Here is a 15,660-nt window from a genome sequence, read left to right on the forward strand (position 1 = left end):
CATTTTATTTTAAAAGTAGGCTAACTACAGTTGAATTTCAATGGACTTCTATGGGCTGGCCTGCAGTATCCATGCCAACGGACCAGAAGTGGGGACGCCGTCTCATTTGGGGGGCGTGAAATTTGTAGTCCCCGTGTGTCTCTATACTACTTGTCGCTGGGGGCTGGGCCCCCCTGGAAACTGGTAGACAAAACATTTTCTAGTCCCCATTTGCAGCATCACTGACTGCCATAGTGCATGTTTAAATCTTATGTAGCTACTTGTACACGTTAACAAATGAAACATACAATGGATGCCCTCTGCTGGAATGTGTCACAATGACCACACTATAAGGTAAATAAGACAACCTGGTAAGATGTAGTGGTTTCAATAAGGACAAATATCCATGTTTCTTCAAATAAAAGCTTTATTAAAACAAATTCAAAATTAAGACTTTAAAACTCAATAGAAACCTTTTTAAAAGTATTAACACATATATAAACACAACAGAGCTTTGATAGCTACAATAACATTAAAACTCACAGTACACAAGGTCATACTTGACAGTCCACATTTTGGTGGAAATGCCTTTGGTGGTATTGACTGGAGTTAATTTGGGAGACTTTGAGAAGTGATGGTGAGCGGCTCGAGATCAGATGGAGAGCGATCAGATCGAGTGCACAGGTATGGATGCAGTACTCTACCATTAAATGTCAGGCCAGAGAACACGTAGATCAGATCTTTTGCAGCCACGTTGTGAAAAGAGACCTGTCCCGCATCATGGTCTACAAAGACCCCCACTGCCTGTGGTTTCTCCTTCACAAACAGATTGAACCCAGAAGACACTGAGCCATATGCACGATACTGGCCAGCATCCAGCACAATGACCCAGCATTCATTCCTAACAGACATGCTGATAGGATACTTTCTGTTAAGAGATGCACTCGCCACTCCTACAGCCCAACTAGTCTTCCCCTTTACCTGGACCTCAAAGTAAAACTTCCCTGATCTGAAACCTTCCTTTGACAACACTGCGTGATGTTTAAATCGCTTTCTAGCATCAGGGACATCTTGAGGTGTTGCTCCAAGCATCACTGCTTTCCCATCGGGGGACACGATGAGGTCACGGTGTGCAGTGTCTGGGTCAAGGGTCACATCCACAGCACAAGCCTTCAGCTGCTGCAGAGTGACTTCAGGGAGTTTGAAGTCAACCACGGTGTTCTTCAGGTCCTTGTTCAGCAGAGCAGGCAGGCTTGACAGCAACAGGACAAGGCGATCGTGATCGACAAGGCGATGGTGTTCATCAAGGCAATGGTGATGCTCCAGGTCATCACGTTTCTTGTCGAGCTCAGCGATATCCATGTTCAGTTCTATAATGAAACCTTCCACTTGCTGCTCTACGGCTCTAAACAGGTCCCCAATCACCGCAACTAGATCTGGCCGGGAGCGGATCAGCTGCTGATTGAAGACTCGTGCCCTCTTAGTGAAGAGTTTGAGCTCACCGAGCCTCTGTGACCGTGCATTTATCGCACTCTGGACTTCTACACGCTTGGAGTCGTATTCCGTCTCAAGTAGTACAACGTGGTGATTGTTGTGGTCCGTTGTCATGCAACCGCCACAAATAAATGCCTGGTCAGTCTTACAATAGAGGTCAATGAGCATGTGATGGTTCTTGCACAACCCGTCTTCAAGACCTGATAGAGGCGCAGATAAAGTGTGGCCCCTGAGGCCTGCAACTCTCAGGTGAGGCTCCAGGTGCGTCTCACAGAAAGAAGCTAGGCATACTAGACAAGACGCAACAGCCATGTCCTTCCTCGCAGAACAGATGTCACAAAGAATGTCATGAGCAGATTGGTTTTCTAGAACCTGAGCCCACTTCTTATGTCCTATAGCCAACTCGGACATGACAGTATTGACTTGCATTTGAGGTCTGGTTGGAAACGTTGCATTACACAGAGGACACTGGTAAATGACCCTGGTGTTCCAGTAGTGTTGAATACACGCCTTGCAGAAGTTGTGGCCACATGGTGTGGTGACTGGTTTGGTGACCACATCCAGACAGATCGCACAGACCAAGTGCTCACCGGAAAGAAGTAACCTGGCAGCTGCCATATCTGGATAGAAAAAAGAAAAAAAGACAAACTATATGAATCTTAAAGCCATTTCAGTTCAAGATACATTTAGCATCCCCATTCCAGGGCTAAGGGTAAGTGAAAATCTACAAACAAGAGTTACAACAGCAACAACATTTAGTGTATAGCAAAAGCAGAAAGCCAACTCAATACTGTACTTAAGTGTAAAGTTATTTTTCCCTCTTCTTAACTTTACTGGGCATTTCCAAATTTCAGTACCAACAGTTTACTTCTACTCCACTACACCTCAGAGGCAAATATTGTAGTTTTACTCTACTACAAATTGAAAACATAAATTAAACAACCAGGTGCTCAGAGATGTACAAGTCAATAAAGATAATAGTAAAAAAAAAAAAAAAAAGTGCTCCTTGATCAAAGGGGATGAAACTGATACAAATCGATGGACCGTTAGATCAAATCATGTTGGTTTAATAGTATTTTCCCTTTTTTAACTCCAGAGTGCCCGGAGACCCCTTTTTCTCTGGCATAACCAATTCAGCCCTATACATTTTGACCATTTGAAAATGGCAGATAGCTCACTGTGAGCTTGTAGATTTGCCATTTTCAAAAGATTGTTATACATTTGAAAACTTGTGAAATGGGGGTTTCTGCATAAGTAGTTAAAGTGCATTTTGATATCATACCAATAGGCCTACTTTAATTTTTAACCAGTTTGTTCTTGAAATATTTCTACATTGCAGTATTGATATTTTTAAGTACTTTCCCCCCCCCCCCCTCCCCCGGCATGGAAAGCTGGGTGATGATGTGCACTAAACAAACATCTTTGTTGAAAATGGCAGTTGTGATCTTGCCCCCAGAAGAGACTATAAGCTTAAGTGGTAAATCTAAATGAGTGTTTTCCCATATAGCACAGTTTGAAAATACTTATATATTGGGTTAACAAGAATCTGACATTTGATTGAATTAATATAAGTTTTCTTCTTACCTTGACTATGGTGCAATTAAGTTTCAAAATAAAGAAATCAGTCGTGTGGTGGCTGTTGACACTACCAAACCTGTGCAAAGCTAGGGTTTTTGACTAGTGAACGCAGCTGAAAGGAATCAAGTTAATTGCGGGTGTGTTTCATTTAGGTTTCATCATCATCAGTGGTGGAAAGTAACTATACATAATACTCAAGTAGGCTACTGTAGTTAAATACAATTTTAGGCATTTGTAGTTTACTTGAGTATTTCCAATACCTTTACTTCAGAGTCAAAAAGTACAAATTGCAAGTACTTTTCAGCCACTGCAAATTAGTTATGAATTGTAATGTCTGTTGTCAACAAACAATAGTGCTTGATTTCTCACTGTTCTCAAAGGAAGACGGAATGGAAGATAAAAATAAGAATCAGAAACATGATGAGAAATGAGCTAAGTAAAATTATATGGAAATACAATTAATAATGAATAATATTTACTTATATTGAAGTATGTATACTTATAAAATTAATAATACAAATTCTGCTTAAATACAAAAATAGACTAAATATACATGTATTATTGATCAACAATTAATGTATTAATAGGCCAAGCAGAGATGGACATGAAAACATAGGTAGCCTATAGCCTACATAAACATGTTGTTTTTTGCCTACTTTGGCTACTTATACAAAAAATATGCATATTATCATGGGTGTTGTATTGCATATTTCTGTATTCTTGGTTTGTCTCATGCTAAAATATGCTGATGTATATTATTAATTTTGTCGAACTAAGCTCTGGAAATAATGATTTTGTTTTGTTTTGTCTTCAAATAGGGTGGCATAAATAAAGCCTCTGCTTCAGTGGCAGCCTACACCTTTTCGGTGTTGCCTACTGTGAAAAAGGACAGTACGTTTTTAAAAGTAAGAGTTTTAAAAGTGATTTAAGTGTCATGAATGACGGATTAATCTTCAAAGTACTGTCCCATTCCATTCATTGGAGCCCTTGCAGCCTCTCACCCTCAAGCACTTACAGCTGAGGGCAGCAATTGGAATTGGGCCAATCTGTTCTCTCAGGAAGCAAGACCCCTCCTCCCCTCCTCAGGACTATGGGAAATGGTGTATTTATATAGATTTCTATAGCTTTACATACATATAGCTTTACGCACCAGAATTTGGTTCTCCCAGTCCCGGCAGAGTAGTTCCGGCCTCCGGGGCAACGGATTGTGTGGCCTTGCTCATTCCCTGATGGACTGATCGAGGGTAGCTACTGTAGTCAGGGGATATTAATAAAACCTGGGAATACATTTCTTACCAAGAATTTTCTTCACCAATGTGTTTGTAAAGGTGTCTACTAAGACATCCCACATTGGTTTAAATATTCAACCACCCTATAGGGGAATTTTTGACAGCTGCTGAAAGTTGGGGTACAACCATTATAAGGCAAAATGTTCTAAATTTCATTATGCTTTAAGTAGCATGTGACGTCTCGAACTAGGGGGTTTTCATCATTCTGAATCCATTCCAAACATTAGTTTTGCACGAAAAACACTCCTTGGGCTAAAAATGGCCATAGCCGTCATCACAAAATAGTCAGCACATTTGGGCATATTTGGTCAAGTGGCTATGGCCAAACTAGGGGGTCTATGGCCAAACTAAGGGTCAAACTAGCGGGTTTTCATGATTCTGAATCCATTCCAAACATTGGTTTTGCACGAAAAACACTCCTTGGGTTTAAAAAGGTCATAGACGTCATCACAAATGTGATGAGGTCAGCACATTTGGGCACTTTATTTGTGTCTATGGCCGTTTTTAGCCCAAGGAGTGTTTTTCGTGCAAAACAAATGCTTGGAATGGATTCAGAATGATGAAAACCCCCTAGTTTGACACGTCACATGCTATTTAAAGCATAATGAAATTTAGAACATTTTGCCATTTGGCTGCTGATGGTACCCCAACATTCAGCAACTGTCAAAAATTCCCCTATGGGTGGTTGAATATAAACCAATGTGGGATATGTTAGTAGACACCTTTACAAACACATTGGTGAAGAAACTTCTTGGTAAGATATTCCCTGACTACTGGGACGTAAATCGGGATTTGATCAACCCCGGCTGGGTCGCCTGAGTGAGAGGTATGATGTTGGTTGACCTCAGGATACATCACTGAGGATACGTCCCAGGTGCATCCATGCGATGTATTTTAGTTATAGATATTCTAGTGACTCATAGGAATAGACTATGTGACAACCGGGTATAGTCTGGTGACCACCGGAGAGACGGGTGACAGCCGGAATGTAGACGGCACCCGGGTGAGCAGTATGGGTTAGCGCCCCAGCCTGTGTCCTCCGTGAGGAGGAAGCCCAACAAACCTCAGTGAGGCCTTTAGGAGGGCCATTATAATCCACCACTCCTGAATGAAGTGCCTGGTGCTGGGAGTCTGGTGCAACGCACGGGTCCTGGGCCTGGTGAGAGCAGGAGTGGACCTGGTGAGACGTAGGAGGGGCCCGGACAGGAGTCAACCCACAGAGCCTAGTCCTTCCACGCGCCAAGAAGAATTTGGTTCTCCCAGTCCCGTTAGAGTAGTTCTGGGGCAACGGATTGTGTGGCCTTGCTCATTCCCTGATGGACTGATCGAGGGTAGCTACTGGGACGTAAATCGGGATTTGATCAACCCCGGCTGGGTCGCCTGAGTGAGGGGTATGATGTTGGTAGACCCGAAACCCCGTTGACCTCAGGATATATCACTGAGGATACGTCCCAGGTGCATCCATGCTATGTATTTTTTTAGTTATACATAGATTGTGCATTAAATTGAGTCATTCACATACATATTAAAGCTGCTATAAGCAATAATGTTTTAGTTATTTTTTTGGTATTCAGACAGCCAGCAATGGGTAGAACGCTCCCAAAAAAATTGTGTCTCTGTGACACATCTAGGGGCCGTTATTAGTGCAGCTGCGTCCGGCAGCCGGCGAAAACTAGAGTTCTCAACAGGGCCGAAAATTAAGTGCCGGCCCTACCTAGGCACTCATCAAATCCTGTACACTCAAGACAATGCCCCCACTGCCACCATACCCTTAGATCTCTATATGGAGCTGACCTCTGACCTGTTCTAACATTCCATATGTTGATCTGACCTCATCAAACCAATCAAGACACGCTCCATATATGGCCAGTAGGGGTGTCAAAAAAGAAACGATTCGAATTAGAATCGCGATTCCAGTTATGAACGATTCAAAATCGATTCATAATTTCCAAAAATCGTTAGTGTGAGTGTGTCTCTATAGTCTCTGTGCCTAACACAAGGGATTATCAACCTGTACGTTTCTGCATACTTTGCATGTGTGCATTTTTACTACCAGCTAGCCAAAGCCTACCAATTATATTCATTTTACAGCAGTTTTTACTTGAATGTATAGTTCTGGTAACTGAGTGAGAAAAGGTAACTGAGTGTCAGACTCAGTCAGGAGTCAGGAAACGTTTTGTACATGTTGTTGTCCTGGATTTGAATCTGGGAAAAAAATGCTTTTGAATTTTAATAAAATCGTTTTTGGATTGAGAATCGAGTTGAATCTTATCGTGACCCCAAGAATCGGAATCGAATCGAATCGTGGGACACCCAAAGATTCACAGCCCTAATGGCCAGTGTGGACTAGCCAACACCAACTCGGGATTAGTGGATCGCTGCCCTCCACAATTTCCTATCCAACATCAGGTTCTTATGAGCTCTGCAGTGTTGTCAGTCAAGCTGTCGCGCCGCAGCACGTCTACATAGGTGGTACGCTTCTTTCCCCTCCTGGCTTTGCCCTGGGTTGGCTCCCATAGGGTCAATTTACTTGCCTTTATATGGCCAGTACATAATTCATTCCATATGGACCATGCCAAAGCGCCAGCGCTCGTCCAGCAGCAATTTCAAACTCTATTTTAACCATGTTAGATTAATCGAAAACACCCGTGCTTGGTTCTGGTGACTCATATCGACCTAATACGTGAGGGAGCAACACGCGTTACAAGACGCTCGCCCTAATTATTTTTCGCCGGCTGCCCAGTGGGGCGGTTCTTGTATTTGTTTTACATAGGTTTAGGCATTGTTTTACTGAGGTTAAGTTTAGGAATAGGTTTAGGCACCGTTTCATAGAGGCTAGGTTAGGATTACAGTTGAGGTTACGTTTAGGAATACCAGGTAGAGACCATTGTGAGGCAAGCGATCTGGTATTCCTAATTTCCTATTAAATTGTGTGTAATAAAAAATAAAAAAAAACTGTTCAGGTATTTAATAACCATTATTTTAAAGTGCAAATATAAATACAGTTCATTATTTGTAAATGTTAAATTGGAGATGTGGATGGATACATTTGTATGAATGTATATGAACTGCATGTTGTATGGCGTTGTTTTTGAAATGTTGCCATTGTCCCACAGTAGCCATTAACTACCTCGTTTGAATAATTAAAGTCAAGTTGATCGTTTCACCGAATAAATATATTGCAATATTTCTTGGGTGGAATCAGGAAGTTGATCTTAAAAAAAATATATATATATATATATAAGATGGTAAAAATGGATTAAGTGGTTAAGATGAATGTGATACTACAGAAACTACTTGTCGCTGGGCCCCCCTGGAAACTGGTAGACAAAACATTTTCTAGTCCCCATTTGCAGCATCACTGACTGCCATAGTGCATGTTTGTAGTGTGAGGTTTAAATCTTATGTAGCTACTTGTACACGTTAACAAATGAAACATACAATGGATGCCCTCTGCTGGAATGTGTCACAATGACCACACTATAAGGTAAATAAGACAACCTGGTAAGATGTAGTGGTTTCAATAAGGACAAATATCCATGTTTCTTCAAATAAAAGCTTTATTAAAACAAATTCAAAATTAAGACTTTAAAACTCAATAGAAACCTTTTTAAAAGTATTAACACGTATATAAACACAACAGAGCTTTGATAGCTACAATCACATTGAAACTCACAGTACACAAGGTCATACTTGACAGTCCACATTTTGGTGGAAATGCCTTTGGTGGTATTGACTGGAGTTCATTTGGGAGACTTTGAGAAGTGATGGTGAGCGGCTCGAGATCAGATGGAGAGCGATCAGATCGAGTGCACAGGTATGGATGCAGTACTCTACCATTAAATGTCAGGCCAGAGAACACGTAGATCAGATCTTTTGCAGCCACGTTGTGAGAAGAGACCTGTCCCGCGTCATGGTCTACAAAGACCCCCACTGCCTGTGGTTTCTCCTTCACAGACAGATTGAACCCAGAAGACACTGAGCCATATGCACGATACTGGCCAGCATCCAGCACAATGACCCAGCATTCATTCCTAACAGACATGCTGATAGGATACTTTCTGTTAAGAGATGCACTCGCCACTCCTACAGCCCAACTAGTCTTCCCCTTTACCTGGACCTCAAAGTAAAACTTCCCTGATCTGAAACCTTCCTTTGACAACACTGCGTGATGTTTAAATCGCTTTCTAGCATCAGGGACATCTTGAGGTGTTGCTCCAAGCATCACTGCTTTCCCATCGGGGGACACGATGAGGTCACGGTGTGCAGTGTCTGGGTCAAGGGTCATATCCACAGCACAAGCCTTCAGCTGCTGCAGAGTGACTTCCTGATCCAGAAGAGCTGCACATCTCCTAACGCAGTTGGTATTTTTGAAGTCAACCACGGTGTTCTTCAGGTCCTTGTTCAGCAGAGCAGGCAGGCTTGACAGCAACAGGACAAGGCGATCGTGATCGACAAGGCGATGGTGTTCATCAAGGCAATGCTCCAGGTCATCACGTTTCTTTAAATATGTGTTTATTGGTAGCGGGTTTCAAGAATTTAAGTTCAGTTTGAACATACCATTCTTTTCATTTTCTCCCTCACCCCATCCCTCCCCCCACAGTTATCGTCATTATTAAAACAATTAAAATACATACAAATAAAAAAAAACAATAATTATTGAGTACAGACATAAAAAAACAACAATGTCACCAGGTTTCTTGTCGAGCTCAGTGATTTTCATGTTCAGTTGCTGCAGAGTGACTTCCTGATCCAGAAGAAATGCACATCTACTAACGCAGTTGGTATCAGGGAGTTTGAAGTCAACCACGGTGTTCTTCAGGTCCTTGTTCAGCAGAACAGGCAGGCTTGACAGCAACAGGAAAAGGCGATCGTGATCGACAAGGCGATGGTGTTCATCAAGGCAATGGTGATGCTCCAGGTCATCACGTTTCTTGTCGAGCTCAGCGATATCCATGTTCAGTTCTATAATGAAACCTTCCGCTTGCTGCTCTGCCGCTCTACACCGGTCCCCAATCACCGCAACTAGATCTGGCCGGGAGCGGATCAGCTGCTCATTGAAGACTCGTGCCCTCTTGGTGAAGAGTTTGAGCTCACCGATCCTCTGTGATCGTGCATTTATCGCACTCTGGACTTCTGCACGTTTGGATTCGTATTCCGTCTCAAGTAGTTCAATGTGGTGATTTTTGTGGTCCGTTGTCATGCAACCGCCACAAATAAATGCCTGGTCAGTCTTACAATAGAGGTCAATGAGCATGTGATGGTTCTTGCAAAACCTGTCTTCAAGACCAGATTGGTTTTCTAGAACCTGAGCCCACTTCTTATGTACTATAGCCCACTCGGACAGGACAGTATTGACTTGCATTTGAGGTCTGGTTGGAAACGTTGCATTACACAGAGGACACTGGTAAATGACCCTGGTGTCCCAGTAGTGTTGAATACACGCCTTGCAGAAGTTGTGGCCACATGGTGTGGTGACTGGTTTGGTGACCACATCCAGACAGATCGCACAGACCAAGTGCTCACCGGAAAGAAGTAACCTGGCAGCTGCCATATCTGGATAGAAAAAAAGACAAACTATATGAATCTTAAAGCCATTTCAGTTCAAGATACATTTAGCATCCCCATTCCAGGGCTAAGGGTAAGTGAAAATCTACAAACAAGAGTTACAACAGGAACAACATTTAGTGTATAGCAAAAGCAGGCAGCCAACTCAATACTGTACTTAAGTGTAAAGTTATTTTTCCCCCTCTTTTTTTAACTTTACTGGGCATTTCCAAATTTCAGTACCAACAGTTTACTTCTACTCCACTACACCTCAGAGGCAAATATTGTAGTTTTACTCTACTACAAATTGAAAACATAAATTAAACAACCAGGTGCTCAGAGATGTACAAGTCAATAAAGATAATCTTAAAAAAAAAAAAAAAAAAAAGTGCTCCTTGATCAAAGGGGATGAAACTGATACAAATCGATGGACCGTTAGATCTAATCATGTTGGTTTAATAGTATTTTCCCTTTTTTAACTCCAGAGTGCCCGGAGACCCCTTTTTCTCTGGCATAACCAAGTCAGCCCTATACATTTTGGCCATTTGAAAATGGCAGATAGCTCACTGTGAGCTTGTAGATTTGCCATTTTCAAAAGATTGTTATACATTTGAAAACTTGTGAAATGGGAGTTTCTGCGTAAGTAGTTAAAGTGCATTTTGATATCATACCAATAGGCCTAATTTTTAACCAGTTTGTTCTTGAAATATTTCTACATTGCAGTATTGATATTTTGAAGTACTTTCCCCCCCCTCCCCCGGCATGGAAAGCTGGGTGATGATGTGCACTAAACAAACATCTTTGTTGAAAATGGCAGTTGTGATCTTGCCCCCAGAAGAGACTATAAGCTTAAGTGGTAAATCTAAATGAGTGTTTTCCCATATAGCACAGTTTTAAAATACTTATATATTGGGTTAACAAGAATCTGACATTTGATTGAATTAATATAAGTTTTCTTCTTACCTTGACTATGGTGCAATTAAGTTTAAAAATAAAGAAATCAGTCGTGTGGTGGCTGTTGACACGTACCAAACCTGTGCAAAGCTAGCGTTTTTGACTAGTGAACGCAGCTGAAAGGAATCAAGTTAATTGCGGGTGTGTTTCATTTAGGTTTCATCATCATCAGTGGTGGAAAGTAACTAAGTACATAATACAATTTTAGGCATTTGTAGTTTACTTGAGTATTTCCAATACCTTTACTTCAGAGTCAAAAAGTACAAATTGCAAGTACTTTTCAGCCACTGCAAATTAGTTATGAATTGTAATGTCTGTTGTCAACAAACAATAGTGCTTGCTTTCTCACTGTTCTCAAAGGAAGACGGAATGGAAGATAGTCTATATATTTAATAAAAATAAGAATCAGAAACATGATGAGAAATGAGCTAAGTCAAATTATATGGAAATACAATTAATAATGAATAATATTTACTTATATTGAATGCTTAAATACAGAAATAGACTAAATATACATGTATTATTGATCAACATGTATTAATAGGCCAAGCAGAGATGGACATGAAAACATAGGTAGCCTATACATAAACATGTTGTTTTTTGCCTACTTTGGCTACTTATACCAAAAATATGCATATTATCATGGGTGTTGTATTGCATATTTCTGTATTCTTGGTTTGTCTCATGCTAAAATATGCTGATGTATATTATTAATTTTGTCGAACTAAGCTCTGGAAATATGATTTTGTTTTGTTTTGTCTTCAAATAGGGTGGCATAAATAAAGCCTCTGCTTCAGCGGCAGCCTACACCTTTTCGGTGTTGCCTACTGTGAAAAAGGACAGTACGTTTTTAAAAGTAAGAGTTTTAAAAGTGATTTAAGTGTCATGAATGACGGATTAATCTTCAAAGTACTGTCCCATTCCTTTCATTGGAGCCCTTGCAGCCTCTCACCCTCAAGCACTTACAGCTGAGGGCAGCAATTGGAATTGGGCCAATCTGTATATCTGGATATTAATAAAACCTGGGAATACATTTCTTACCGAGAATTTTCTTCACCAATGTGTTTGTAAAGGTGTCTACTAACACATCCCACATTGGTTTAAATATTCAACCACCCTAGGGGAATTTTTTACAGCTGCTGAAAGTTGGGGTACAACCATTATAAGGCAAAATGTTCTAAATTTCATTATGCTTTAAGTAGCATGTGACTTCTCGAACTAGGGGGTTTTCATCATTCTGAATCCATTCCAAACATTAGTTTTGCACGAAAAACACTCCTTGGGCTAAAAATGGCCATAGCCGTCATCACAAATGTGATGAAGTCAGCACATTTGGGCATATTTGGTCAAGTGGCTATGGCCAAACTAGGGGGTCTATGGCCAAACTAAGGGTCAAACTAGCGGGTTTTCATGATTCTGAATCCATTCCAAACATTGGTTTTGCACGAAAAACACTCCTTGGGCTTAAAAAGGTCATAGACGTCATCACAAATGTGATGAGGTCAGCACATTTGGGCACATTATTTTGGGCAAGTGTCTATGGCCGTTTTTAGCCCAAGGAGTGTTTTTCGTGCAAAACAAATGCTTGGAATGGATTCAGAATGATGAAAACCCCCTAGTTTGACACGTCACATGCTATTTTAAGCATAATGAAATTTAGAACATTTTGCCATATTGGCTGCTGATGGTACCCCAACATTCAGCAACTGTCAAAAATTCCCCTATGGGTGGTTGAATTTAAACCAATGTGGGATATGTTAGTAGACACCTTTACAAACACATTGGTGAAGAAACTTCTTGGTAAGAAATGTATTCCCAGATTTGTCTGGTAATACTGATAATATTCCCTGACTACTGGGACGTAAATCGGGATTTGATCAACCCCGGCTGGGTCGCCTGAGTGAGGGGTATGATGTTGGTTGACCTCAGGATACATCACTGAGGATACGTCCCAGGTGCATCCATGCGATGTATTTTAGTTATAGATATTCTAGTTACTCATAGGAATAGACTATGTGACAACCGGGTATAGTCTTGTGACCACCGGAGAGACGGGTGACAGCCGGAATGTAGACGGCACCCGGGTGAGCAGTATGGGTTAGCGCCCCAGCCTGTGTCCTCCGTGAGGAGGAAGCCCAACAAACCTCAGTGAGGCCTTTAGGAGGGCCATTATAATCCACCACTCCTGAATGAAGTGCCTGGTGCTGGGAGTCTGGTGCAACGCACAGGTCCTGGGCCTGGTGAGAGCAGGAGTGGACCTGGTGAGACGTAGGAAGGGCCCGGACAGGAGTCAACCCACAGAGCCTAGTCCTTCCACGCGCCAAGAAGAATTTGGTTCTCCCAGTCCCGGCAGAGTAGTTCTGGGGCAACAGATTGTGTGGCCTTGCTCATTCCCTGATGGACTGATCAAGGGTAGCTACTGGGACGTAAATCGGGATTTGATCAACCCCGGCTGGGTCGCCTGAGTGAGGGGTATGATGTTGGTAGACCCGAAACCCCGTTGACCTCAGGATACATCACTGAGGATACGTCCCAGGTGCATCCATGCTATGTATTTTTGAGTGGTGTAAACCACTCCTACAACTGGCTTTTTTGTGCAGAAAAAATGAGCATGGTTGCTATGTTCACCCTGTTGTAATGACGTAATGAAATCACACCCGGGTGAACAGGGTGAACATAGCAACCATGCTCATTTTTTCTGCACAAACAAAGCCAGGTAATGAAATCACACCCGGGTGTGATTTCATTACGTCAGACATGATTTCATTACACCACTCAGTTCACACAGGTGTGATTTTTTTTAGTTATACATAGATTGTGCATTAAATTGAGTCATTCACATACATATTAAAGCTGCTATAAGCAATAATGTTTTAGTTTTTTTTTGGTATTCAGACAGCCAGCAATGGGTAGAACGCTCCCAAAAAAATGGTGTCTCTGTGACACATCTAGGGGCCGTTATTAGTGCAGCTGCGTCCGGCAGCCGGCGAAAACTAGAGTTCTCAACAGGGCCGAAAATTAAGTGCCGGCCCTACCTAGGCACTCATCAAATCCTGTACACTCAAGACAATGCCCCCACTGCCACCATACCCTTATCTCTATATGGAGCTGACCTCTGACCTGTTCTAACATTCCATATGTTGATCTGACCTCATCAAACCAATCAAGTTTAAGCTTAGGCATTGTTTTACTGAGGTTAAGTTTAGGAATAGGTTTAGGCACCTTTTCATAGAGGCTAGGTTAGGATTACAGTTGAGGTTACGTTTAGGAATACCAGGTAGAGACCATTGTGAGGCAAGCGATCTGGTATTCCTAATTTCCTATTAAGTTGTGTGTAATAAAAAAAAAAAAAAACTGTTCAGGTATTTAATAACCATTATTTTAAAGTGCAAATATAAATACAGTTCATTATTTGTAAATGTTAAATTGGAGATGTGGATGCTTTATTAAGTGCCTAAAACCACCTGTTAAACATGTTAAACCGTGTAGACTGTAATTGATATGATCCTATGAAAGATGCAAAGAGCATTGTTAATTTCAGTGTTTCTCTCCCGACATGGATACATTTGTATGAATGTATATGAACTGCATGTTGTATGGCGTTGTTTTTGAAATGTTGCCATCGTCCCACAGTAGCCATTAACTACCTCGTTTGAATAATTAAAGTCAAGTTGATCGTTTCACCGATAAAATATATTGCAATATTTCTTGGGTGGAATCAGGAAGTTGATCTAAAAAAAATATATATATAGAAGATGGTAAAAATGGATTAAGTGGTTAAGATGAATGTGATAGAGACACAAGGGGACTACAAATTTCACGCCCCCAAATGAGACAGCGGCCCCACTTCTGGTCCGTTTCAACTGTGTACTGCAGCTGCCAATGCAATCCCTATGAGAGGCATCATGAAATACCCTAATTTCACTGGTTCATTACTGAGGCTATAGCGATTATTTTTGTGTTCTAATAAAGTGTCCCATATGTTTGATTTGTCCTTTTCAATGTCACATACCTGCCATCTCAATATACATCCTACAATGTACTATAATATACTCCAGTTTGTGAAAAGTGCTAGCATTGTAAATCTCAAGTCAAAGTGGTCGCATGGTATATACGTCACGGTTGCATCCCTTGAGGTTTTCAATACCCAGATATATTTGTTGTATTTCGTTTTATATGATATGTATTTGTTGAAAATGATCTAAACAGCTTCTTGCAAGACTATTATTAATACTCATCTGGAGAATTCACTAGGTAGTTGAAAATGTCAGGATGTCACTCCTCCATTTAGCTGGGTTATTTTCCCATGCAACTATTCAGCAAAGTTAATTATACAACAAGTTGACACACTGTCGGAGCTCCGTGGTAGGTAGAACATATATAGTAAGCCCGTGACATGTTCAAAATATAGACATGAATAACAAAGTCAGTCGGGATGTATATTGAGAATTCCACTCTTCAAAGTCGGTGCTCGTAGCCTCGTAAAGGCAGTGACATCAGGTTCTCTGTCTGCCGTCTCCCCTTTGCTCCGTTAACATTATGGGTAACTCATTTAAGTGGTAAATTAAATGTGAAATACATCCTATTGAAAAAACAATATATGTTGACAAAGACACTTCATACATTTGGAAACATATTTTTATTAAAATCAATATAGTCTTCAGTTCATTTTATTTTAAAAGTAGGCTAACTACAGTTGAATTTCAATGGACTTCTATGGGCTGGCCTGCAGTATCCATGCCAACGGACCAGAAGTGGGGACGCCGTCTCATTTGGGGGGCGTGAAATTTGTAGTCCCCGTGTGTCTCTATACTACTTG

The 15,660-nt window shown here is 41.2% G+C and overlaps 2 protein-coding genes across 2 annotated transcripts; both read right to left on the reverse strand.

Annotated features, from left to right (window-relative positions):
• Window positions 1–388: 388 nt before the first annotated feature.
• Window positions 389–3,149, reverse strand: LOC306927725 (tripartite motif-containing protein 75-like). The gene is made up of 2 exons (XM_079507563.1): window positions 3,058–3,149; window positions 389–2,093 (listed from the first exon to the last, which is right to left on the reverse strand). Exon 2 carries the CDS (start codon window positions 2,089–2,091, stop codon window positions 589–591), a length of 1,503 nt encoding a protein of 500 aa, XP_079363689.1. The 5' UTR covers window positions 2,092–2,093; window positions 3,058–3,149; the 3' UTR covers window positions 389–588.
• Window positions 3,150–7,878: 4,729 nt separating this feature from the next.
• On the reverse strand, window positions 7,879–10,990 carry LOC306930873 (tripartite motif-containing protein 75-like). The gene is made up of 2 exons (XM_079511969.1): window positions 10,851–10,990; window positions 7,879–9,896 (listed from the first exon to the last, which is right to left on the reverse strand). Exon 2 carries the CDS (start codon window positions 9,892–9,894, stop codon window positions 8,965–8,967), a length of 930 nt encoding a protein of 309 aa, XP_079368095.1. The 5' UTR covers window positions 9,895–9,896; window positions 10,851–10,990; the 3' UTR covers window positions 7,879–8,964.
• Between the last annotated feature and the right edge of the window lie 4,670 nt (window positions 10,991–15,660).

The sequence above is a fragment of the Electrona antarctica genome (genome assembly GCF_951216825.1).
Source record: "Electrona antarctica genome assembly, chromosome: 1".
Lineage (NCBI taxonomy): Eukaryota > Metazoa > Chordata > Actinopteri > Myctophiformes > Myctophidae > Electrona > Electrona antarctica.